We start from the raw sequence: 27,390 nt of genomic DNA, 5'->3' as shown, positions 1-27,390 counted from the left end.
TGAGTGCTGCTGCCACTGCCTCCTCCTTCAGGCTGCTGGGCTCAGATAAATCCATTTAAACACACACCTGAGATTCAGGGAGGTCTCCTAAGGTCTGAGGGACCCATCTTAACAGGGGGTAAGGTCTGGCATTAGACTTGTCTTATGCTGTGCTTTAAAATCACAGCACAGACACAAATCAGCTTGTAAAACCATTACCTTCCAGGCTGCACAGTCCCTAAAGCTGAGACCCCTTTATAGGACATGCTGGAGCTGCTCTGTTGAGCTTCCATGGCCTACAGCAGCATAGCGTTCATTACTGTGATGGATAACGTGATGTGATGATTCGCTGGTGCTGCAGGTTTCTTAGATTGTAAATACTATGAGCCTATCTGTATATTGCACCGCTACTGCAACCATCCCCACTAACAAGAAACACACAGGTATCATCAAGGAGACTATCAGCAACTTCTACTGAGTGTACACCACCCAGGATACATATAACACATACTGGATTGACACAATGCAACTTCTACTGAGTGTACACCACCCAGGATACATATAACACATACTGGATTGACACAATGCAACTTCTACTGAGTGTACACCACCCAGGATACATATAACACATACTGGATTGACACAATGCAATTTCTATAGTGTGTACAGTAACACCCAGAATACAGAGTACAGCTGCAGAGTCATTTACAACAACACCTCACCCAAAAGACAGAGTACAAGAAGGTTAAGTGACTTGCTCAGGGTCACATAATGCATCAGTTACTGAGTTGGGATTTGAACCGGGGACCTTCTAGTTACAAGCCTGTTTCGTGAACCACTGGACCACACAGCCTACTGATCACAGATTACATGACCATTTCATATTTAAGTAAGTAAAGCATCAGGAAACGAACAAAACATTTCAGGGATCATTTCAATGAATATCACACACATACACACACACACACACACACACACACAGACACAGACACACACGCACACGCACACGCACACACGTATTTAACTATGTAGCATTGTATATGTTTGATAAGACAAACCAATAAAAATGACATCGCGACTTGTACCCTCCAAAAAACCACATGTCCCAGAATGCAACTCGGTTCAATTCGGAGAATTAACCAATGAACGTTTGCCTTACATGGCTGTTCGTTGCGGCGACCTCCTTGAGCTACCCAGTGACGTTCAGGGTTGTTGCTGGTTTTTGGGCGAATGGCAGCTGAAAGGATGTCAAGCATGTAAACAGAGAATGGAGAGACACTAGTGAGTTTGAAACAGTTCCGAGAATTGCGGTTTTCGTTTACAGCAAACGACCTTGTCAAAGAGTTGTTTACTGTGGGTTAAGCGTCAGTGGGCTCTGAGAATGATTGCAATTCTAAACAGCTCAGTATGAAGAAGCTAAACCCGGACATTGTATTTAATTATTAAAGAAGTTAATATGTGAGGCAGACAGTTCGTGTAAGTGAAGCCTTGTGCGTACATTACTGTAGATGAGTTATCGTGATGATGATGATAATATGTTGCAACAGTGGGCGTGTCGTGTCTCACAGTTGCAGTGTAGATGGTGTACAATATAATTCACTTTTCTTGTATTTCTGGAACGATTTCGAGGTGTGGAAAGAATGTCCCGATTCTGTTTTAAACTGGAGTAGCACTAAAATAACAATCCACCTTTTAAAACAGACCGGATTAAACAACAATACACTTTTTAAACACACCGGAGGGGGATTTACGACTTTGTTTGTGGTGCACATGAAACCCGCTGTGCTTTATCATCGGGTTCAGCACGAACAGGGATCTGACGCGGAGGGACTCTTTCTTATGGAGATAAGGGAGCAGTCCAGTCTCCATTCGATTTGTATCTTCTTCCAATGCAGTCGCTGCTCAACCGCGAAAAAAACAGTTAATACAAACAGACGCTGCTACTTTCAACTCTTTACTTTCTTTTTTTTTCAGAAATCGTTACAAATCTCTTTCTTCGCTTTATTTTCCACAATCCACAACGTAGGTCTCCTCCACAGAGCTGATAGCGAGTAAACCCATGGGGGGCAGGGAGGGCCATGGCCTCCGAACTCCATGAGACCATATGGATGGCGAAGCAGGAGAGGCACAAGAACCTGTTTCTGAACTACAGGAACCTCAGCCACTTCCCTCTGGAGCTGCTGAAGGGGGAGGGCCTGCAGTATCTGGAGAGGCTGTATATGAAGAGAAACTCCCTAACCAGCCTGGTACTAGCTGCCCTAACTAGCTTCCATTACACTTTATACTGCGCTCCTCAGCACACTCGCATCCCACTGATGGAGTATCAGAGGGTAGTTGTTTTGTGAACTGCTCGAACTGCATGCATCGATTCATCTGATTGAGCTCTCCACAGGTGAGGGTCCATGCTGTCGATCGGGCTGATTCACCATTCACAGTGAAACGAGGGAAGAAACAGCTGCTTGGGTTTGTGTGGATCGCTGTCCTCCTCAGAGTCTAACAAAAGCAGCAGTCGCCACAAATCCAGGGAGCTGTTTCTTCATTGTGTTTCACTTTGAATTTGTAGCCTAGTCAACACCAGTGACCCTCACCCGATTGCCAGCATCTGATTTGTGTGGAGAGCTGGATTCGAATAATCGGTTCGTGCAGCTCTATAAACTGGTACGTAATCAGAGACCCATTATCACAGACAGGTTCAGTGATGGTACAGTACAGAGTCAGTTATCCATAAGCCTTACTGCTGGTAAAGAAAGGCCCTTCCAGTGATGTTCAGTCTTGCGATGGGTCCTTGTTAATTTCATGGTGCAGGTCAATCGGTTAACTAGGCTGCTTATGTTCTGTTACGTGACGTGGCACTGCAGGTACGAATGCCACGCGTTGAATTTGTTTTTAAAAAGCACAGCGATGCAGCCTACACTGTAATTGAACCTTGTGCATTGTAATTCATCCATTCCCAAAATACACAGCAAAATGCTCCACAGTACCTTTAGCATGAGGCATAGTCATGGAAACATATCTTTTTTTTTTTCCAGCCAGAAAATCTAGCCCAGAAGCTACCTAACCTGATTGAATTGTGAGTATTATGAAAACGTCATCCTTTAAAGAAAAAGCTCAATGCAGCACGTCTGCTTATTCTGTATGGAGCCCTTGGTCTTTCATTGCTCTCTGAGCTGAGTGTTTGTAATATTTTATTAGTGGGGTTGCAGGGAGGTTTTAATAAGTAACATTTTATTGCAACTAGTGCAGTGTGAAAAAATAAAACAGAACACCAACTTTTGACAGAAGCTTGTCAGAGTCATTTTTCACAAGAGTTGCAAAAAGGGAGAGAGAAAAAAAAAATGACCACAGAGAAAAATGCCATTGTGATAACATGTACAGTACAATGCAATGCTGTTTCATCCCTTGTGAAGGGTAGTAGGACCTACAGTATCTTACGAAGAGCTGCAGAATTGCTTCTATTACTTAATGCTCCATTAAAGCCGCTTCATGTTCTGAATGTATCTTGCTGGGTAAGATCCATCAGCTAGAAGTGTGAAAGTACGCAGTCTTCTATGTATTTATCTGCAGCCTAACATAGCAATTATTTGAAATGCAGACGTATCATAAAAGCTCGCTTCAGTGATGTGGAAATGTAGTTACTGGGATCATTATCCTTCATCATTTGGCAAGGTCCCAAGGTTCATATATTTTGCCACTGCTTCTAAAAGCCTTGGCCTCACTTTCAGTGTGTCAGATTACAGTTTTCTCTAATAAGCCATGGTTCGATGAGAGTTGATTCTCTTGCTGCAGGATTAGTTTAAATCCCATTGTTTAGTATGGTAGGGTAAGCATAGGCAGTGACATGCCATTAGGCACAGCAAGGGAATAGCACCAGAGATAAGGGCACAATGCCAATATAAAAAGCCAATGTGACACAATGCAATCTTTCTTCTACTGACTGATTTTTCTTGCAAACCTTATTCTGTAAAACCTCTTCACCACCTTGCATTACCTTCCAAACAAAGTTACAATTCACGGTGTGTATTCTGAGCTTGTTCAAAGGCAGATCCATGTCACATATGTATTTATCAAGGACTCCTACTCAGCACAGTAAACATTACAATGGAAAAGAATGAACAAGAGCTGTCTGTGTATTGCTGTAGGTATTCTAGTTTGGACAGTGGTGTCGGAGGTGGGATTGTATGTAGATGTGATGTCCCATGATGCATGTGCGCCACTAGAGGGAACTAAAGAATTGCACAAACATTCTGTCCTGTCTTTTCACTTGTCAAAAATACTGTGAACATCTCTTTGCAGCCTTAATTTACAATAACATATATTAATGTCTTGTGGAAGCAGTGTTATAATTCACACAATCATTGTACTGCTTGTTGCTTTGCCAAAAATGTCAAAAAGCTTAATTTCACTTCTTTTTTTCTTTAAGGTACCTTCACTCGAACAACTTTGTCATTGTGCCAGAAGGTAATCAAAGATTTATCACATGACCTGAAATCTAACTCGCATCACTTCACAGCTTTTTGGCTACATGGTGCCAACAATAACATTGTAGTTAACTCAGGGTGGGGTGGGGGGTTTGGAACTCAGCCCTGTAAGATGGGTTCCACAAATATGCTGTTAACAAATCTCTATCTATCTATCTATCTATCTATCTATCTATCTATCTATCTATCTATCTATCTGTCTATCTATCAATCAGAATAGTTCAACACTTTACAAAAAATGAATATGACCTGAATGACCTACAGCATGTAGTTTTAGAAGACGTGAAATTAGATAATGTACAATAGAGAACCATAAAGCAAGAATAAATGGCTAGATAGAGCATACCACGATGCCTGAAGGTTTAAATAGAAAGGAATAGTAGATTGTTACATCTTTAACTATGTAGTAAGTTACACCACAAGCACATTAAAAGGTTTAAACAGAAATACATGAGTGTAGTTACCATGGCATATAAGTGGCATATATAAGTTTTCAAACACACTTTCCCTTGACAAAGGTATGTTAAACTCACTGAAACATTGGGAGGTTGTCCCTTTATATATATATATATATATATATATATATATATATATATATATATATATATATATATATATATATATATATATATATATATAATTAGCTCAAAGAGCCAGCTGCCCAACGTTTCGATATGTTGTACATATCTTTCTCAAGGGAGCCTGTGTTTGAATCCAAACATTGGAGGTATTTATAGGTTTTTGACGGCATGACAACTACTTGTTATTGTTTACATTCAAATTCATGATTTATTCTTACATGATGTAATGGTGTTCTATATATTATATATATATATAGATAGATAGATAGATAAATTGTTGTTTTCTGCACAAAAGCCGTGCGTGTTACACATTACATTCTATTAAAATTCTCAGCCACAAAAGTTTTTATTTTGTATCTTTAGCACCCTTCTGGCTGATTCCCCCATTTTAACACTGTGCTGACGGGCGAGGCAGGTGACAAAGCCACTTGCAAGGGTTCGCTGGTAACCGTGTTGCCAAATCACATAACGACATAGCAGAGTTATTTGTGGGTGTTAAAATGCCACTAGAAGATGTGATCATGTTAGAAGAGGAGGAGAGAGATGCAGCAGGGTAGGATAACAGCATTATTAGAAGGTAATATAGAGTAGCTGGTTTGATGTGATGCCTTAAACCACAAGGTTGCTCTATGTTCTTCTATTGTCAGTAATAATAATAATGATGATGATAATATAAGGAACAACAAACACAAACTGTACCTAATGAGGCTGTAAATCCACAAAGGTGTTCTGGTGACGCATACAGCGTTAACCCAAGATAGAAACTGTTAATTTGCTTTATATGAAACTAAAAATAGGTTTTCCATAATACTACTGCTAATACTACTATGCTTTGTGTCTAGCTATAGGCTGTCTAGCTAAGCTGCAATCCCTGGACCTGAGCGACAATGCCTTGCAGGTAGTCTGCCCTGAGATTGGCCGGTTGTGCTGCCTGCGACACCTGAGGCTGGCCAATAATCAGCTGAAGTTCCTCCCTGCAGGTACGATACGCTGTGTACACTGGACATGCTGCTTTAGATACGAGGAACTGTGCAGTCTCACCTAACCTGGACATTCTGGGTAGCCTTTCACTGTTAGCATCAGGGGCAGAAAAACCTGTAGAAATGAGCAAAAATCACAAGGTAGCGTCTGTATTGATAGGCTTATCCTTGCACTGTCAACTGTAAAAAAATAAACTGTGAAAGAAAATAAATAAATAGTAGTGAATAAATAAATGGGAAAAAAAATGGGTTGAATAGGGAGTATTGCTTCCTTTAGGGAGAAACAGTAAAAGGACATTTCAGTTTGCGTGCTGAGTGCAATTTGACCTTTTCATTTCATTATTAGTTATGACTGGGAAAAGCAATAACTACCTGAGTGACAGGTCCAGAATCCTCTTAACCTGATACAACTGATTCAGAATCTGTCAGATCCAGTCTGCACGCTGCACACGCACCTTCACAGGCTCTGTCCATGTCATGTGCAGTGAACCCCCCCCCCCAACAGGAAACTGGACCAGTCCAGTCTGCACGCTGCACACACACCTTCACAGGCTCTGTCCATGTTATGTGCAGTGAACCCCCCCCCCCCAACAGGAAACTGGACCAGTCCAGTCTGCACGCTGCACACACACCTTCACAGGCTCTGTCCATGTTGTGTGCAGTGAACCCCCCCCCCCCCCCCCCCCCCACAAACAGAAATAATAAATGACATGCTCATAACAGTTGTTGAAAGACATTATGAAGTCCTGACCCTCCCCCATTCAGTGAAAACCTTGAAGTACTGTATCTCAAGGCCAGTACCCTGTACACCTTGTTTGCTGGTCTTCTTAGTGTAGCTCTTCAGGGCCTCTTTCCTATTGACACTGGCAGCTCATACAGAGACTGTTTGTTTGTTTGCTTGTCTGATTCCCAGGTTTTGGCAGTGTGCAGCGTGCTGATTGCTGTTTGTTTGCTTGCTTGCTTGATTCCCAGGTTTTGGCAGCGTGCAGCGTGCAGATTGCTGTTTGTTTGCTTGTCTGATTCCCAGGTTTTGGCAGCGTGCAGATTGCTGTTTGTTTGCTTGTCTGATTCCCAGGTTTTGGCAGCGTGCAGATTGCTGTTTGTTTGCTTGTCTGATTCCCAGGTTTTGGCAGTGTGCAGATTGCTGTTTGTTTGCTTGTCTGATTCCCAGGTTTTGGCAGCGTGCAGATTGTTGTTTGTTTGCTTGTCTGATTCCCAGGTTTTGGCAGTGTGCAGATTGCTGTTTTTTTGCTTGTCTGATTCCCAGGTTTTGGCAGTGTGCAGCGTGCAGATTGCTGTTTGTTTGCTTGTCTGATTCCCAGGTTTTGGCAGCGTGCAGCGTGCAGATTGCTGTTTGTTTGCTTGTCTGATTCCCAGGTTTTGGCAGCGTGCAGCGTGCAGATTGCTGTTTGTTTTTTTGCTTGTCTGATTCCCAGGTTTTGGCAGTGTACAGCGTGCAGATTGCTGTTTGTTTGTTTGTCTGATTCCCAGGTTTTGGCAGCGTTTAGATTGCTGTTTGGCCCCAGTCCCTGTCATGCCTCTATTTTTAAGCCTGAGTGTCTCTTGATGATGTTGGCTGGGTTTGCTCGAGCCTCTCACTAATGACTCCTGAGCAGCCACTTCTTTCACTCTGGCAGCACCCTGCCTCACTTTTTGGTTTCCTGATTTAGTAACGGGGAATAAAAATATGCACTAACGAAACAGGTTTGGAATGCCAGGTGGGCAGGCGTCCAGGGAGCGCGGTGTTGTTTTTTCAAGCAGGCACCCCCGGGGAGCTGCAGAGAAAACACAGCGAGTGCAGCAAGGCTTCTATTTCATACATCTGGGATTGCTTCAGACTGTTAACAACCAGATCACCTTACCCAACCTTTTACTGGTGGTGTCAAGCTCTTCAGAATTGTATAGAAAGAAATCATTTGAACAAAAAATAAATGATGGAGTTAAAAGAAAGAGGTTACATTTCCAAAGGCAGGTGCAGCCCGTGCCTATAGGTGGGGCTGCTGTCCTGGATATTAAACTGTTATGAAGTCAGTGTCTGTGCTTCACATCGTGGGTTTAACCCCTAGTGGGGATGCACTTCGCTTGGACGCCAGTGTGAAACAAGTGCTTGGAGGCAGGCTGGAGTGGTTAGCACTGTTTCCAGGCTGGGTTCAGGACAGATGCCCTGACAATGTGGAGGATATGAAAATACCGACGGGACAACTAAATATGTTGTATATAATTACTGTGCTTAAGAAATCCCTGAAGTTTGGGCTAACTCAGATGGCAGAGAACTGTTTGTTTTATTTCTAAGTGGGGCTTTCTTTTTCTTGGTTGTGAGTTTTTTAGAAGGGTGAAAAGTGACCATAAACAAGGTGGTGAACGATACTGGTGTAAAACTCCCCGTGTAAATGTGTGTTTGGCTCAGTTGCAGGTGTTTGTGTTTATTTGTATGCAACGTGTATGTGTCTCCAAAACCCCCTAACTGAGGCTTTGGCTTTTGTGATGGCAACACCACCACCACCCAGATGAGAGCGAGCATTAAAGGACAGCACTGGGGAGGTGAAGCAGGCCTGATGCATGCAGCTGAGCTTCAGTGCCAACCATACTGAACCCTGTGGTATCTCTGGTTAGAATGGAAGCTCTTTTATAGTAATGCTGACTGTTTCTGATTTTATTTGAGGTGCATCCTTTCAAAAATAAGAGGAAAAAACAAACACATGAATGACCTCCAAGTACTTTATTTCAGTGCATCTGTAGAATATGAATATTTCTTACTGATTGAGAAGTCTTAGTATTGGACACTTATATATATTCAGCTCAAAGAGCCAGCTGCCCAATGTTTCGATATGTTGTACATATCTTTCTCAAGGGAGCATGTGTTTGAATTAAAACATTGGAGGTATTTATAGGTTTTTTTTGACGGCATGACAACAACTTGTTATTGTTTATATTCAAATCCATGATTTATTCTTACATGATGTGATGGTGTTTTATGTGTTGTGACATCATTTTTACTTCTATCTTTAAATCTGTATTAATTCTAATTAACATTTATAGATACACACACAGTGATGACACATAAGTAATGTAAAATGTTTTAGATTTTTTTAGACCGAGTTAGAGGGTTAAAAAATGAATTAGTTGAAACTGAACTGGTAAGAAGAGTGGCAAAATATATGTGCAAAAGGTGGTGAATAAGTTTCAGTAATTTATGATCAAGTTACTTCTAGCTACCAAACATGCTCTTGTAAGTTTAAAAGCAGTACATTCAGGCAGCTGAGATGAATCAGTTGAGAAGCAGAAACCTCTAGGTGTCAATACGTCCAGGTTCTTCCAATTCTTTTTCACAGATATGGATATTCTGTATTTGTATACTTGATGGCAATGTGAAATTCTCTCACTGATGTTCTCATTTAGTCAGCCGTTGTGTATGAGAGACACAGTGCATGTGTGTCTAACCCTGGAAAATATGTGTGATAGACATGTCACTAGAAGAGGAAGGACTGTGCGCTTAGCTCTCCACAACATAGACCACTGAGCACACAAACCAAGCACCAGTCTAGGCGCTGAAAGTAAACATGTTTTAATTGATTTAATAAATCGTACAGCTGTCTCAGACACGCTACCCTGCAGCGGAGAGTCTGTCACGGCACTGCGGGCAGCGTTTGAGGTGGTCACTGTCCGTATGTGCACTAAGTGAAATTCAAAACTCATCCTGAACAACTGCTGGATAGACATTCAGACTCTTAAAAGATCAAGGAGCACAGGCTTCACTTACTAATGTGGGATCCTTTTAGCTTTTTATTTTATTTATTGTTTTGCTTTTATGATTTAATTCATGCTTCTCTTTTTTTCAGGTTTTTTCTTTTCTTTTTTTCCATGTGATTGATTCTACAGACATTAGTCCCTATTTTACTGATCTAAACAAACATCAGAGAGGATGGTCTTTGAATGTTCTGAGCATGTGACTGCACAGTATATACCACTATTTACAGCTTTAAAAAGTCATATTTCAGTTCTTGTAGTCATGCTGATTGTGCAGAAGTAACTGCGAGATTTCTCATGCATATACACTTACAAAGAAAAAAAAAATCTGGTATGGCTCCTGAATAAGGTTACAACATTTCCTAAAGATTTTTGTACCAGTGATGCTCAATGCTTCAGTGCTTTTACTGCGTGCTTGAATTCACACACTTCTCTAGAATTCATTGGGTATTCAAAGTGCTTGTGTGGGCAGGATTAGTTCATTCTGGTGTGAACTCGCTCCCCAGTTTTCCAGTGTGAAGGTGAACAGTATGGAGTTTTGCATGAGGGCGCTGTCACTACAGTATTTAATCCTAGTGTGAAAACGGTAGAGCCTCCATAAGTGTACAGGAACGAGAGAGAATCCTTTTCTTTGTGCTTGACTTTTAACCAGGAAATCAGCAGGAAGATTCACTGACCAGCCCTTCATTGATGCACAGTGCCTTTCACACAAGTCCACATGTGCACAGCACATGGGCATTCGCAACATATCTCTCTTCTTCTCATGACATTAACGCTGAAAAGAAAACTTCTACTAAACTTCTCTCCCTTCCTCCCTCTCTTTTTGTATATTCGTATTGTTTTGTATTCTGGTATTAGAAAATGAGTCAAGGGTACTCATCAAGACCCTTTCATGTGTGTCTCCACTGCTACGCACCATGTGTCGTTTCTTTTCACGTCTTTCTACCCACTTCCTGTCCCCTGTTGTGGCTCGTTCGTGTCACATGAGATCTGCTGTAGAAGCTCCCCCCCACCACCTCTGGGTTTACTGGCAGGCACGATTCAGATGCCGTAACAGTTGAGATAAGTATTGCCTCGGATCAGAGCAGGACAGAAATAAATGTCAGCGTTTTTAATTTGGAAATACATTCAGAGTTTAGGAAGATAGTAATCTCAAGACTTCCTACTGTAAAACATTGTTATTATTATTATTACCTTTATTATTATTGTTTAGTGCCTTTCCCAATATAAGTGAGCCACAAGTGTCTCATTATCTGGGATGCAATACAGAAGATCACAAGGTGTCAAAAATAAAAAGTTAAAAAATAGCTTGACCGAGGTTTGAAGCCCACAGTATGAAGGAGCTTTTGAAAAACTCAAATTGTTCCAAGTAACACACTGGTCGCATGAGTCCTGCAGAAACGGATTAGTAGACCCACATGGACTGCTGATGCGTGAATGGCTGCACTTTATTGTATATGCAGTACTGTGTGAGTTGGATCTGAAGTGATACAGTTATCAGCAGTGGATGTGTGAAATGATTAATACACTTCTCTTTTGGATTCCCCTGAGAGCACAGACACACTGTGCCTTTGAGGCCGCTGCAGCACACTGACCACACAGTTTCGAAGGGGGAGGCTGTTGGTTTTCCTGCCCCAGTTATGGCTAATTGCAGCAGGAACATGATGCGCGTTTGTGGGTTTCAGTCATTTTAGCACTAACCGCAGAAAAATGTATAAAATGCTCAGTTTATTGTACTGAAATTCTTAATGAAATGTACAAATAAAAAAAGGGTTATCAGGAAAGCAGGGCTTCTGTGTTTTAAGACCTTTTACCAAATGTTACTGAAGGAATGTTAACTAAAAATCTTTTCTGCATCTAATGAAGGGATTATACAGATTAAGATTTTTTTTATTTAATGGCAACGTTGCAAGAATCCTAGACAAGGCTAAGTTTAACCAATGTTCAATCAGGATGCACAGGGCTAAACCAGCCAGAGACCCAGAGTTTGGGGTCTTTAATTATGAGATGTGTGTCCAAGCATCCTCAGGCATGTTTTTCATGTTCCGGTACTTTGTTATTTATGAAAGTGTTTTCATTTACTATGAATGGTACTCTGTTCACTGTAAAACATTACTTGTTACCAGTTTATTGTATGACAGTATATCCGCATCATAAAGGAGAACTCTTTGACATGAAATTATTGTAAAAATGTATATACAGTATGTACACCAAGTGAAGCACCAAAAGAAAGGGAAACTAGATTCAAGGACCACCACCATAGGTAAGGATAGGAGCTCTGTAGGAGATCTCTAATGCTATTGCTTTGAATTCTTAAAAAGGGCATCTTGAGGAAGGGATTTCATAGTGATGGTTACAGCAGAATGCAGCATTGTCACAGGTCACTTTTCTTTATATTTACCCTGTACTGCATGAATTGTTTTTAATCTGTTTCAAAGTATTATAAAACAATATAACAACATTTATTCAGTACTTAAACCAGAAACACGGGGACCTCTGTCAGTCTAAGGGTTAAACTGTGAGCAAACTAACCTTTGAAGACGCACGTCTGTGTCAGTAAGCGGTAAGCAGAGGCCGTGTGATGCAGGGATATCAATAATACAACAAATAGCGAGCCCTGCTGCCTCATCTGGTATGAAAAGACAAGCGCTTCAGGTAGCTTCTGAGCTGCTGCTGGCTTCTATGTGGGTCACAGGGAGCTGTCTGTCGGGGGAAGGAGATTAATGATCTGCTCTGTGAAATTGTTTCAGCCCCACCATTACTGCAGCACAGTCTGATCCAGCCCTGAAGCTCAGGGCTCGCTTCCCAGCCGAGGCTGCCGCTGTTCTGTTCCAACGACCTTCATATTGTCCTTGTTTTTTGGCGTGCTCCCCTCTGAGGAGTTCCTGGAAAGCATTGCTTTCTCTCTTCACCAAGGCGGAGCACCGAAACTAAGGTCAAGTGTGGTCAGCAGCTTTGTTCAGCACACTAATGTGTCTTCGAAGTCTTCAGTCTTTGAAGGCTCTTAAAGGAGCATACTGTATGCGTGTTAAAGCAGATGTGATTTAGGCAGAAGCTCCCCTCTCTGGCAGGGCTCTTTTTTTGTGAGTAGTCGTGGAGGCTTGGTGTGGATGTTTCACTAGCCAACGCAGTGTCGCTTGTGTCAAGGGCCAGAAACTTGCTTTAAACTCCACTGCAAATATAGGTCTGGAATATCAAATGAGAAAGGGAGTGTAACGGTGATCTAGGTATAGGAAATCATTCATGATCCTGAACATCAGAAGAGTACCGATACTACACAATAACCCAATACAAAAATAAAAAATACACAGACAGGTGCAGGTCTGCATCATACAGTATTATCCAGCTCTGTGGTGGCAGTTGTGCTTCAGTAAACAACAGAAAGTTGGCATCCTGCCCTGCTTTCACATTGGTCAGGAGGTTTGTGGAGTGTCTCTTTAGGGGGCAGCAGAGAGATGCTGTTTTCCTCTAGCAGACTATCAGAGAAGGCTCCCTGCTGGGGAAAGTGTTTAGCAGAACAGAGGCAGAGTCTCAATTACCAGCCTATCCTGTCGCAAATCACCCCTCTCTGCTTGTCCTCACGCTGAGAGTTGTCAGCCTTTCTTTGTTGAGTGCTTGCTTCCAATTTCACTTTTTTATTATTACCTTTTCAATATAACAAGGGGTCGAGAATGCTATTAAGGTGCCTGGAAAATCTAATTTGTGTCTTTCTTAGCAGACATCAATACCGCTCATGCCTTAAAAACATGACTCATGATCTTGTGGCACTTCATGCTGCTGACTTAGTAACCTGTGCATGCTGTTTGTTCTGCCCTATATACGAAGGATGGGTCGTCTGTTGTGATCTTCAAAGGCAGGCAGGCAGGCAGGCAGACAGGCTGAGCTTTCGTTAAGCGAGATGGCATTCATTTGTCCGTAGTGCTGTTAATGAATTAGCAGTGTTCTTCGTCAGTGTCTGTTACACTCTACCCTTATGCGTGCCTGCAAACCGTCCACAAACACATCGCACACAAACGTAGCATGCACAGCCACTGCCTGCTACTTGAGAATTAGCTTTTTGCCTCGACACACACACAGCCACCACATGGAGAAAACCCCACAAACCATCCACAAAAACAAACAGGTGCACATCACGTATACATTTCTGCTTGCACACTTGAACCCCACGTGTGTGCAGACAAACACTCCTACACAAACGTACTGCATATCATTTTCATAGAAAACAGAAATAAAAAAAAGAACGAATAATCCCAGCAGGTTAACATGCAACAGGTTTGCATGCAGACCATTTGATTGTCAGGTGGGTGTTTCGGGGCACCAGACTGACCTATAAGGCACTTAGCACTGAAAATCACCTGTTTTATTGACTCCTTTTATCGTGCAGCCAGAGTTGGCTGTGCCCAAGTCCCTCACCTTAAGCAACCCCATGTTTGCAGCTATCGAAAAGACAAAAAATAATTAAATGACATTACAGCGACTGATTGCCTTGCCTCTTCCTTGGCATCACTGTGATCCTTTGTTTAAACCTTCCTTCCCTTGCAGAGATCGGGGATCTGAAGCACCTGGAGACCTTGGACATCTCCACTAACCGGCTGAGCACCCTGCCTGAGAGACTCCACCAGTGCCTTTCCCTGCAGTGCCTGACGCTCGACCGCAACCACCTGCGCTGCTTCCCCAGGCAGCTCTGCCAGCTGCCCAGCCTCACAGAGCTCTCCATGGCAGGGAACAGCCTGGCTTTCCTACCCCTAGGTGAGGAAAAGGGAGGGAGGAGTGCTGCACAAAGCAATCCATAAGAGTCTTTTGCTGCATTGCAGAGCGATTGGTTTAGGTGTTGCTTTGAGTGGCATGTACAAAATCTTGGTCTTATGGGGGGCTAGACAACTTAGACATGCTTCTGGTGGGAGCCCTTAAATTAACTGCATGAATTGCACTTTCCCTTGTTTCGTAACATATATGCATTTTTATTATCTTTTCACAAATCTATTCAGATTTTTAGGACTCTACCGTGCCATTGTCTAATTCAGCTCATAGTAAAATGCGGAATGGCTTGAACCATGCTGTGCAATGGGCGTCTCTTATTCCTGGCAACATCACAAAAAACGAAATATTGGTAATTGTTGACTTCAGGTTGTCCAGCCATACAAGGGTAAAGTCACCTTTTTTTTCCCAAACTGCCCTCACCGCTGGTATAAACAAGCCATTTTTCATTCTGCAGAATGGTCTGGCATTGATGGTTTTCATTGGCTGTCCCAGCAGTGTTAAATGCATCACAGGATCTCTGACTGATTGAACAGCTACCCAGCCACAAGTATTTTCAGTTCCCCATCACGGAAATGCTTCTGGTTACAGATCTGGGACTGGAAGAATAGAGGGCATTTAGCTGTACCAGTAAAAGAAGCTTGCCCTAGGAAAGCTAGGTGAGCTGATCACTTGCGTGCTAGAGAGATTGAACATTGCGATTTGGACGCCTTTTAGAATGAGAATTAACATCAAAGCCCACCACACAGCTCCCCACCGCAGGTTTTCTACCGTTGATTCCCTGCCAGACATTTGGAGCTGATTTTCCACCTATCAACGTGGAAAATCAGAGAAAGGGATCATAACTCACCGGGCATGGATGAAAACAAAAGAGGAGCCAGTTGGTGGAAAAAAATAACTCATTATTTAGACCTAAAACATGAAATATGTTTTGAAAATGCTTTTTTTTTTTAAATTCAGATAGATTGGTAGGCTTAAAGTGTTTTTCTTTTCTTTTTTTATACACAGTACCTAGATTATCTGACTCCGTCCTGTAGAACAGTACGTTTTGTTACAGGTTGTAAATCAAACCATACACTTAAAGGCTTCTCTGCTTTTATTAAAAAAAAGAAAAGAAAATGAAATGCCTGCATGTCCCATCTAGGCTCAAGGTGGTACCTTTGAGTCAGAGCAGTGTATCAGGTGTTGCTCCTTGCATGACTGTTAGCTTAGAATAGGGGCAGACGGTTCGAATCAAAATAAAACATTGTCAGACACTTGGATAAAAGCAGATGAAAGTACTCTCACACTCTGGTTTATTCATTTATTCATGAGTCAGATTGTGTGTGTGTTTTTTTGGTTTTTTTTTTTAGGAAAGAATCTTCCCTGAGGAAAGAATCAGTAGAATCCTTTAATGCTGAGGATATTCTTTTTAGTTTTCTAATGAAACCAGCGTGCAGGGTGCTGTTTTGAGCCATTTGATTTTGAAGTGCTAGCATTTTGCATGGCTTGCTTTCTTAAAAGACACGAAGAGCGCATCTCCCTTGCCAGTTGTACTGTACCAGCGTGCTTTCACATGGAACGATGCCACAAGCGTTTGCAGCCATTCGTCACGGTATACTTTCTAAAGAGCCAGTTCTGGGTTCGGCTCGTCAGTATCACAGTTATCTAACTAATGCTTTCTCTGTGTTGTTTAGAAAAGCTAGCTGGGATTGGCACTGGGATCTTTCCATGCTGCAGTTCCCAAACTGGGGGCCGCGGGAGCAACGACATGCTATGTATTTATATATATATATATATATATAAAATAACTAAAAGCAACAGAACAATGCAAGTGAAGAAAAAATAAGATTCAAATGAATTTATTTACGGTGTTACTGGTTTTAATTTCTTAAGGAGTGCTAATAGTGCTCAGGGCTTCTATTTTCAATTTTAACTGATAAAAAAAACAATAAAACACCCCCGATACCAAAAAAAATAATGAAACTGCTGTATATCTAATAAATTGGAAATGGTCACTCAATTTACGTTGACTTGGGGAAAAAATAACAAAACATTCCCATTGCACTTCCTAACTTGTATCTCTCATTGATTCGTTCTGAATACTTAAACTCACCCCACGACTGAGTAGCAGCAAATTCCTACATTTCTATTGGAGGATTGTAACACACTTGCGAGATTTAAAACGAGATGTTCTTGCTCTCGAGATTTAAAGCTATATTACAGTATGATCGGGAGGATTTACACGCTCATGGAATTTAAAACAGAATCGCAAATTGTGGCAAAATGTAAAAAAAATGTCACAAAAAAACACACAAAAACCCCAGAAGAATATGCCCCTGCCCGTAAGGATTTAATTGTGGAAGACAGCAAAGGAAAGAAGGTACATGAAGCGTGCAAGCACTGCGAGTTACTATACATATTGTGACAGAAGAAAAACGAAAGGAACCGAAAACAATCATTTCATACAGTATATAAAAACAAAAGCCCCCCAAAAAAACATTTACATGCAACTCGAAAACAGCTAAAAATAAGCACCGAAAAATTTAATAAAAACCGAAGCTACGAAATCCAACTGAAAGCTTAAAAAAAACCCAAAAAAAAACCCTTGAAATTTTTTTGACCTTCCTTTTTTAAATCTTTCTTTTTGTAATCTTCCTATAAAAATATCAGGGTTTTCAAAGGGGGTGTAGATGGAACTTCTTATTTCTTTCTTTTGGATTTTCTGACTCTTTTTTTAATAAGTTGCTTCCACGTTGCTCGGATTCCACTCAAGCTTTTTTTGAACGTGCTTCAAACAACAGCACGGTGGATAACACTGGCCGTCTTGTTTCGTGCCAGCCATGTGGATGGCATATGCTAATACCATGATGTAAGTACTAGAATCGGCGTCTTGTTAGGGATTCCTAGCTTCTGGTCATTCCCCGGAGCAAGGCTTTGATCTGGGGAGTCAGAAAGAGAGAAAATGGAAATGTTTCAGACACAGCAGTGCTGTTGAAAGCAGACACATGAAAAGAACCTTTGTGGCATTGCGCTAGTCTTCCACAGATGGACAACTTCAGTGAGCTATAAAATTGACCCAGCCAGATGTGAGGTGCAGGAAGTCCTGACGCTTCGTTCTGAACCTGTTAGCGAGCAGACTCTTTCGTCCACGTCTGCAGTGCTTTCTCGGTGCGTGATGCTCGTTAATGACTACCTTGGGGAGCTGTAGGGTTGATTGGAATTGGTCTGCAATGGGAGTCTTATTTCCACACCTGCTTTAATGCCAGGGGAAAAAATGGCACCTTTTATTTTACTAGAAGAACTAAGAAGTTCTCAGTCTTGGAAATTTGAGTTTCTTGTTTTTATAGTTCATGTTTTGAAAATGATCGGTATCCACAACAAAACATGCCTTGAATCATCCTTTAGTTTTTGTAAAATAGGACCCTTTATGTCATATGTTTTAACTTCTTACAGTGGTTGATTTTTCTTTTTAATGCAGTATTAAATAATTCAGTTGCGCTGCTGTCTTTTAAACTCATCTGTAGCCTAGAAGCTCTGAAGCATCTTCTTGCACACTGCCTTTGACAGATTATCTTGTTTTTAAACAGAGTTCCTCCTTCTCCATGCTCAGCTAACCATATCAGGCAAGGTAATTGACTGGATAGGATTACAGTTTAACAATCAGAGATATTCTTCCACCCGGAGCAGAGCGTGTGCTGCCGCTCTGAGATACCTTCTGGACTTGTTGACACTGTCCTCTTCATCACACTGTGAACGGCTCTGAGGGGGAGGGGCTCACCTCCTGGGCTCTCTCTGCTCTCGTTAGAACAGTGTCCGTGCCTGTGTATGATATGAGCCATGCATTAACACAAAACACACAGAGAAAATAAAAAACAAAGGATTGCCTTAGGAAATGCAATCAAGGACTGTTAAACCAGGTAAGGGATTCATGTGCACAGAAGAAAGCAGTTCAGGTTTTCAGAGAGTGAAGGTGAGCTGACGGTGAGTGTTGTGAAGTGGTGGATTGATGACTGGGGTGTTTCTGGCAGATCTAGGACGCTCCCGGGAGCTGCAGTATGTTTTTGTGGACAATAACATTCATCTGAAGGGCCTGCCGTCCTACCTGTACAACAAGGTCATCGGCTGCAGTGGGTAAGCACCAGTCTGTGGGGAGAGTCTGAACCTTAACCCTCCCATTGCCTTGCTTCACTTGCAGGAGACCATATGCTTTATTACCTCTATGAACAGCTAATGACATTTTTTATTTAGTTTTACAGATTCTCAGTCTCTATTCTCCATAACAGATCATAGGAAATGTAAATGCAAAAAAGTTGTAATATTTTCAGCAAAGATTTACAGTGTGTCCTTGTGTGCAAATGCCACGCTAATAGCTGAACGCTATAAATATCACTTAATTGTGGCTTGGGTTTCAGCGGGCTTGTGGCCAGATAAATAAATGAAAAAGATGACACAATACAAAGTTTTTTGCCTCCAGTGCCAAAAAAAACCTAAAATAAGTCATTAAGGATTGTTAAAAATGAATCGACGAATAAACTCTTTGCTTTGGTGATTGTAATTGCAGGTGCGGCTTGTCCTCGCACACCTCAGATCTGAAGCTGCTTTCCATAGCCTCAGAAGAGCTGAGTATTCCCCTCCCGGCCGAGGTGAAGGCTGTCAGCTCAGAGACGGAGAGGGTGGAGCCTCTGGAAGAGCTGACAATGAGGATCCTCCACAACATGTACAGCGACCTCGCCAAATGTGAGCAGGGGAGAACTGGGGAGAGGGGGGATCAGTGAGATTGGTATTAAAGCACTCCTGTGACTGGTCTGACCTCAGGAGAGGTGCCTGAAGTGATTATTGATAAACCTAACCTTGGTAGGAAACAGGGCCACGCCCCATGTTTCCACAGCCCTCGCTGGAGAGGAGATGGTAGCTCACCATACATGTCTTCCAAGCCTCTGCACTGCTGAGTGCGAGAGAGACTGAAAGAGGCTCTTTTTGCACATGGATTTCCTTGTTCTTGTTTTATAGAGCACACATGGTGCAGAGAAGGAGGTCTTTTTATAAGTGAGGTGTAAAAATATATCTCCAATGTGTCTGTCTGACCACAACAACAGAGTGACCTAATCTGGAGGAAAAGTGGGAAGTGCTGAGTGTTGGAGTTAGTGGGTGCTTGCAACTAGTGACATTAGTGGCATTAAAGCACTAGCCACACACTTCAGTAGGAAACATTTTTATTCTTTTTATTAGGTGGGAAAAAAAAGGTCTCTGTTCAATCGTTAACTCACAACTTGCAATAGTTTCAAGAACGTGTTTGTGCATGCGTGCGTGCGTGCGTGCGTGCGTGCGTGTGTGTGTGCGTGTGTGTTTGTATGTTGATGAAATGCCCCAGTGCTTAGTAATGGATCCTCCTGTTACCGAGGGTGTTTGAGCCAGCCACCACTCAATAAAACATTTGGTTCACAACACTGGGCAGGCCCCTGTTTCCTAACGACATGCTGCAGCAGCCCAGTTAACCAGGGTACTAAAGTAGCTCAACACAGGTATGTAATAGGCCACACAGAATCCACACAGACGAGGGCTCTGAATCCTGATGGAGCTACAGGTCCTGGACCAGACCACCGGGAGCGCTGCCTGTTCAGTTTGTTTAAATTAATCTAATGAGGGCCGTTCTTATTGCACGTCCTTTGTCTAACACAAGGGGCAGCAGTTTGCTTGTTCGGGCTCGGATCTTGAAGTTGTGGGTTTGATTCCAAGCCAGTGTTGACTCTGCCTAGGTGTGAAGTCTAAAATAAATTAATGACTGGCAAACTGCAGCTCAAGGGAAGCTTGTGTGTGTCTAATAATGCAACTACTGTGCCCAAGTTCATGAGGACATTTTTGACGGCATCCTTTTTTTTTTTTTTTTTGGGTGCAAAAAGTGAACCCTACTATAATTAATTAAATAGTTTCAGAGTAAAAAAATGATATAGGGGCAAGATGAGGATCTTGCACTTTGCGTGATTGAGGTGTGCTGCCGGTGCTTTTCGAGCTCAGTATTACTCCCCGTGCATTCAGGAGGATCGTTACTAGGTGTGCCTGTGTGATAAAAGTAGTACGACTCAGTTTTTTCTGTTTTTGTGTTTAGTTCCAGACTTGAAGTACCTGCCCCCGATCTCATTACCCAAGAGCTTGTTGGAGCTGCTGCAGTGCCCTCTGGGACACTGCCATCGCTGCAGCCAGCCCATGTTTACCATTGTCTACCCCAAACTCTTCCCCCTAAGAGAGACACCACTGGTGGGCGTGCACCGCAGGTAATGACTGAGGATCACAGTGCGGCCCCCAGCCTCCTCCTCCTCAGAGACAGAGAGAGACAATTAATACCCCATAAACAGCCACCAATATAGTAGCGTGTCCGGCAGTTTCAGATTGCGCCTGATTTCACACTGAATGTGTGGATCTGTAAACCTGGTCTTAATCTGATTCTTCCCTCTACAGTTTCCTGCCTTAAAAATACCCCAGTTGTAACATCTAGAATTCATTTTGCATTCGCTTCTGTCTGTACGGATATTGGGGAATGTGGTTTTTAATGATTTTATTGCTGATTTGGGTCATCAGTAAAGCCATCAGTGCACACACTTGATGTATCCGACTGTTTGAATCAAGAAAAAGGCAGTTCAAGTTTCTTAAGGTGTAGCCTGACACAGTGACACATTCGACACATCAGTGAAAAGAAACCCAGATTGCATTGTGCTGCTGTTCAGCCCATCAGTGGCGTTCAGGTGGCCGAGCTGCAGAGAGGAGAGCAGCTCATTGAAAGGGAAGGCAGTGCTTGTTGGTTTCCCTCAACGGGAAGGGTGTGCAGCCTCTTGCTGTGAGTTTGTACAGTGCCTCGCTGTGTCTGCATGAAATACAGTTTTGTGCAATAACAGCTCGTACTGTGATTACCTGGGCAGAGAGCCAGCAGCACCAGATAAATGTAATAGAGGAGGAAAAAAAAGAGTTTACCTGCGATTTCATTAAACTTCAGGGACAAGAACCCATTGAGATCATTGTGTTTGTTGAATACGGTTCGAATGGCAGCTTCGATGAAGGACAGTACAGCCGATCTTTTTGATTAAGAGCTTCCCTTGCCCTGTATGGTAGTGTGCCAGCTACACGAATCCACTGCCACAGGTACAAGTCCCTGCCAAGGATGTAAAAATGAGATGAGATCATAGGGATAAGTTCCTTCCAAAAACCATTTTGATTTTGAAACATTCACTTGGACTGATGAACCCATTTGTAATTTTAAGCTTCACAGATATTATATCAACAAAAAATCCTTTGCGATCTAACATTTGTAGAAAGGTTCCTGTTACTTTGCCAGAGTAAGCCTACACTATGTACAGATCACGCCAGGAAAGTTTTAATCAGCAGTCAGTAATGCATGAGGACATACAAAGACCCCTAGCAGCATATGAGTGGACAGTACTGGTTACTGTGAATAGCAATATTCTTAACTGAAAAAAAATAATAATGAGAGACAGAGAGATGCTGCTGAGATCATTAAACATTACCTTGACGTATACATCTTTAAGTAATGCCAGGGAGCTTGCCAGTACCAAACCCCCCCAGCGCTCCCAGATATCCCTAACACTGCTCTTTTTTTTTTCTTGTCCTTTTACATATTTTTTATTTTTTTTTGTACAGGACGACAGTGAGCTTTGTTGCATATTGCTGCTCCAGCAAGTGTGTACGCAAGTTCAACCTTCAGAGCTGATTTAAATAAGCAACTTATTGGAAGGACCTTGATATAGAAAAAAAATAAATAAAACAATCAAACAAATCTTAACGGACGTGAATGCCCTTCACTGCCATTGACTTCAGAACTGGAAGGAGGAAGACAAGAGCCCCCCCCCCCCCCCCCGGCATCTCAGATGTCATTTCCAAGGTGCCCTGGTGGGACGGCAGAAGATCCTTGCAGGTTTTTTTTTTTTCTTGGAAAACGATTAGTTAAGTGAAACCTGAAGTCTCCAACTATCAGACATACGGGGCGTCCCATGTGGGAACTGGGGTAAGCTGCAGAGGTGTGGGGGAGTCCAGCTGAAGAGAGCTACGGTCAAAACTCTGAAAGACCTTGTTTGGGGTGGTTTGTGTAACCAATATCTGAATTTATCATCCGTTGTATGGTGATTTTAATTATTTTTTCCATTATAATAATAATTTGTAAATGTTTGCAGACCCATATCAAGAACACGTCCTATCAGAATGGTAAATGGACACTCATGGACTGAGAGTTACTTGAAAGATTGATCATTTGACACAAGCTTTACTGTTTTTTTTTTCCAGTTATTACCAGTTTAATGTTTGTTCTTCATTTGTGATTAGTACAATCTGATTAATTTGTGATTTTCAGAAAAAGACCATTGCCGCCAGCTGGTCTAAATCTTAAGTCACTGAAACAGTGGAATGATTAAGCTGCAGTTCGAGAAACATTGCAAAAACCACAATTAAAAGTCTTGTAGATCTAATTTGTTACAGTTTTTAAACCTCAGTCTTTGCTTTATAAAAATTCAGGACACAAATCTGTGAATGTTCTATACACCATGACGTTGCAGAAACTGAGCAATAATATCTCAGTCCTTCAGGGCATTAAAACATGTCAATCGACACATGGTCTGCAAAAAAGTGTGGGTTACTTAGCATCTGGTGTTACATTGCAATGCATGCAAAAACTAAATAGACCGTCATACTGAGGGAATTCAGCAAGAACAATCCGTTCTTGAATTGGCCCAGTCACCCCTTCGTAGCTTTCGAGGTTGTTTGACAGTTTCTTAGTGCATTATTCATCACAACGTAATCCTTTTTGTGAGATAGAGACCATCTGTTATCTTAATGACTGTTATCTGCAATTCTCTGGCTGTAGTCTCGCACTATTGTCTAAATCCAGCTGCTGTCTGTAAGATGCATATATGTTGTTTCCATCAGAAATGTTCTGGTCGATATCCAGAGTGCAGAAAGGAAAGAGGCTGTGTTTTGATCGTTTTGTAATATCTGTTGAGGTGAAAACCTCTGATTGATGTTGGGGAGAAGGTGAAGAGTTCTTGGAAATACATTCTGGGCTGCATCCCACCTTGTCAAGAACCGGGAACGAATTCTAGCAGCTGAGAAAAGTCAATCCTACATGTAGCAACACCTGTTTGATTTCTCCAGCTGCACCACAGGCTTACTGTGTTTGGGTTAACAATGCTATTGGTACCTCTCTGCTACTCAAGGGAAGCTGGACGATGGAGCAGCTCAAACTGGTCCCAGTTGCCTTGTATTTTCAGTACCTCTCTGTACACACATGTACATTTTTCTTGCTGATTTGTTTAGTCATTTTTACTCTCGCTATACCAAGTCCGTATTTCAGTTATTTAGTATGGTGAGAAACTCATTCCATCTGTCATGTCTAAATAATAATAGTAGCATATTTACATTATTTGGCCACAAGGGGATGCTATGCACAAAAAAAAACACCTTAAAGGTGAAGAGATGTTAGCCTCACTATTAAAGTGTTTAGCACCTCCCCAGTAAGGACACCAGAATAAGCACATTATTCTTCAGGAATTCCTGATGCATTTAAAAGTAAGCACCTAATTTATCCTCTTTTCGTACTGTGCTGGGAGCGCCGAACTATTACAGTGTGGAGTTAGGGCTCTGGACTCTTGACCGGAGGGTCGTGGGTTCAAATCCTGGTGGAGATACTGCTGCTGTACCCTTGAGCAAGGTACTTTACCTAGATTGCTCCAGTAAAAACCCAACTGTATAAATGGGTAATTGTATGTAAAAATAATGTGATATCTTGTAACAATTGTAAGTCGCCCTGGATAAGGGTGTCAGCTAAGAAATAAATAATAATAATAATACAATTGTCTGGGGTTTTATGCACCCTTATGTTCTGTCCTTTGGCATCTCCACTTCATTTGTTTCAGAAGCAAAACGGATTCTCTAGCCAACATGCTCCTATATAGACAGGCACTCTGCACTCCTTTTTCGGTCTTATTCATGCCACTGCTCCAACTCTGACATTAAGTACACAAAAACGGCTATGTCTCCAGCTACTTAATCCACCTCTTTGAGCCTCCTGTAAACAGATGTCTCCAGAGTGCAGCTTTTCAAGTGCTGAAAAGAGGAGACCTATCAGAACCAAACTCCCTCTGAACAGAGCTGGTGACTCGGTAACACCCAGTGGCACGAAAATCAATCAATGTGCTAAATCCTCGCAGGAGAAGAGGAGGCTTTCATACAACAGGATCTCTTCCTGTTCGTCGTCGGGGTGGTGCGTACTCCAGGATCTTTATGATGCTGATGCGTTTGTTCCTGTTCATCGTCAGGGTGGTGTGTACTCCAGGATCTTTATGATGCTGATGTGTTTGTTCCTGTTCATCGTCAGGGTGGTGTGTACTCCAGGATCTTTATGATGCTGATGCGTTTGTTCCTGTTCATCGTCGGAGTGGTGCGTACTCCAGGATCTTTATGATGCTGATGCGTTTGTTCCTGTTCATCGTCGGGGTGGTGTGTACTCCAGGATCTTTATGATGCTGATGTGTTTGTTCCTGTTCATCGTCAGGGTGGTGCGTACTCCAGGATCTTTATGATGCTGATGCGTTTGTTCCTGTTCATCGTCGGGGTGGTGCGTACTCCAGGATCTTTATGATGCTGATGCGTTTGTTCCTGTTCATCGTCGGGGTGGTGCGTACTCCAGGATCTTTATGATGCTGATGCGTTTGTTCCTGTTCATCGTCAGGGTGGTGCATACTCCAGGATCTTTATGATGCTGATGCGTTTGTTCCTGTTCATCGTCAGGGTGGTGTGTACTCCAGGATCTTTATGATGCTGATGCGTTTGTTCCTGTTCATCGTCAGGGTGGTGTGTACTCCAGGATCTTTATGATGCTGATGCGTTTGTTCCTGTTCATCGTCAGGGTGGTGTGTACTCCAGGATCTTTATGATGCTGATGCGTTTGTTCCTGTTCATCGTCGGGGTGGTGCGTACTCCAGGATCTTTATGATGCTGATGCGTTTGTTCCTGTTCATTGTCAGGGTGGTGCGTACTCCAGGATCTTTATGATGCTGATGCGTTTGTTCCTGTTCATCGTCAGGGTGGTGCGTACTCCAGGATCTTTATGATGCTGATGTGTTTGTTCCTGTTCATCGTCAGGGTGGTGTGTACTCCAGGATCTTTATGATGCTGATGCGTTTGTTCCTGTTCATCGTCGGGGTGGTGTGTACTCCAGGATCTTTATGATGCTGATGCGTTTGTTCCTGTTCATCGTCAGGGTGGTGTGTACTCCAGGATCTTTATGATGCTGATGCGTTTGTTCCTGTTCATCGTCAGGGTGGTGTGTACTCCAGGATCTTTATGATGCTGATGCGTTTGTTCCTGTTCATCGTCAGGGTGGTGTGTACTCCAGGATCTTTATGATGCTGATGCGTTTGTTCCTGTTCATCGTCAGGGTGGTGTGTACTCCAGGATCTTTATGATGCTGATGCGTTTGTTCCTGTTCATCGTCAGGGTGGTGTGTACTCCAGGATCTTTATGATGCTGATGCGTTTGTTCCTGTTCATCGTTGGGGTGGTGTGTACTCCAGGATCTTTATGATGCTGATGCGTTTGTTCCTGTTCATCGTCGGGGTGGTGTGTACTCCAGGATCTTTATGATGCTGATGCGTTTGTTCCTGTTCATCGTCGGGGTGGTGTGTACTCCAGGATCTTTATGATGCTGATGTGTTTGTTCCTGTTCATCGTCAGGGTGGTGTGTACTCCAGGATCTTTATGATGCTGATGCGTTTGTTCCTGTTCATCGTCAGGGTGGTGTGTACTCCAGGATCTTTATGATGCTGATGCGTTTGTTCCTGTTCATCGTCAGGGTGGTGTGTACTCCAGGATCTTTATGATGCTGATGCGTTTGTTCCTGTTCGTCGTCAGGGTGGTGTGTACTCCAGGATCTTTATGATGCTGATGCGTTTGTTCCTGTTCATCGTCAGGGTGGTGTGTACTCCAGGATCTTTATGATGCTGATGCGTTTGTTCCTGTTCATCGTTGGGGTGGTGCGTACTCCAGGATCTTTATGATGCTGATGCGTTTGTTCCTGTTCATCGTCGGGGTGGTGTGTACTCCAGGATCTTTATGATGCTGATGCGTTTGTTCCTGTTCATCGTCAGGGTGGTGTGTACTCCAGGATCTTTATGATGCTGATGTGTTTGTTCCTGTTCATCGTCAGGGTGGTGTGTACTCCAGGATCTTTATGATGCTGATGCGTTTGTTCCTGTTCATCGTCGGGGTGGTGCGTACTCCAGGATCTTTATGATGCTGATGCGTTTGTTCCTGTTCATCGTCAGGGTGGTGTGTACTCCAGGATCTTTATGATGCTGATGCGTTTGTTCCTGTTCATCGTCAGGGTGGTGTGTACTCCAGGATCTTTATGATGCTGATGCGTTTGTTCCTGTTCATCGTCAGGGTGGTGTGTACTCCAGGATCTTTATGATGCTGATGCGTTTGTTCCTGTTCATCGTCAGGGTGGTGTGTACTCCAGGATCTTTATGATGCTGATGCGTTTGTTCCTGTTCATCGTCAGGGTGGTGTGTACTCCAGGATCTTTATGATGCTGATGCGTTTGTTCCTGTTCGTCGTCAGGGTGGTGTGTACTCCAGGATCTTTATGATGCTGATGCGTTTGTTCCTGTTCGTCGTCGGGGTGGTGTGTACTCCAGGATCTTTATGATGCTGATGCGTTTGTTCCTGTTCGTCGTCGGGGTGGTGTGTACTCCAGGATCTTTATGATGCTGATGCGTTTGTTCCTGTTCATCGTCGGGGTGGTGTGTACTCCAGGATCTTATGATGCTGATGTGTTTGTTCCTGTTCATCGTCAGGGTGGTGCGTACTCCAGGATCTTTATGATGCTG

The 27,390-nt window shown here is 42.7% G+C and overlaps 1 protein-coding gene across 4 annotated transcripts; it reads left to right on the top strand.

The window, feature by feature from the left end:
* Positions 1–1,146: 1,146 nt before the first annotated feature.
* LOC117429067 (leucine-rich repeat-containing protein 28-like) lies at positions 1,147–24,356 on the top strand. 4 transcript variants are annotated; one of them, XM_058999208.1, is made up of 10 exons: positions 1,147–1,260; positions 1,954–2,225; positions 3,009–3,049; positions 4,400–4,437; positions 5,881–6,018; positions 14,308–14,514; positions 18,534–18,636; positions 19,067–19,242; positions 20,612–20,777; positions 22,156–24,356. In XM_058999208.1, exons 2-10 carry the CDS (start codon positions 2,058–2,060, stop codon positions 22,223–22,225), a joined length of 1,107 nt encoding a protein of 368 aa, XP_058855191.1. In that variant the 5' UTR covers positions 1,147–1,260; positions 1,954–2,057; the 3' UTR covers positions 22,226–24,356. The 4 variants fall into 4 exon arrangements, with proteins under 4 accessions (XP_058855191.1, XP_058855193.1, XP_058855194.1 ...); XM_058999210.1 differs by having other exon boundaries at positions 1,155–1,260; positions 2,006–2,225; XM_058999211.1 differs by lacking the exon at positions 1,147–1,260 and adding an exon at positions 1,277–1,455 and having other exon boundaries at positions 2,006–2,225.
* Positions 24,357–27,390: the final 3,034 nt, after the last annotated feature.

Source organism: Acipenser ruthenus, chromosome 24 (assembly GCF_902713425.1).
Source record: "Acipenser ruthenus chromosome 24, fAciRut3.2 maternal haplotype, whole genome shotgun sequence".
Taxonomy (NCBI): domain Eukaryota; kingdom Metazoa; phylum Chordata; class Actinopteri; order Acipenseriformes; family Acipenseridae; genus Acipenser; species Acipenser ruthenus.
Note: the sequence above shows the minus strand (reverse complement) of the source record. Positions and strands in the feature narration are given on the sequence as shown.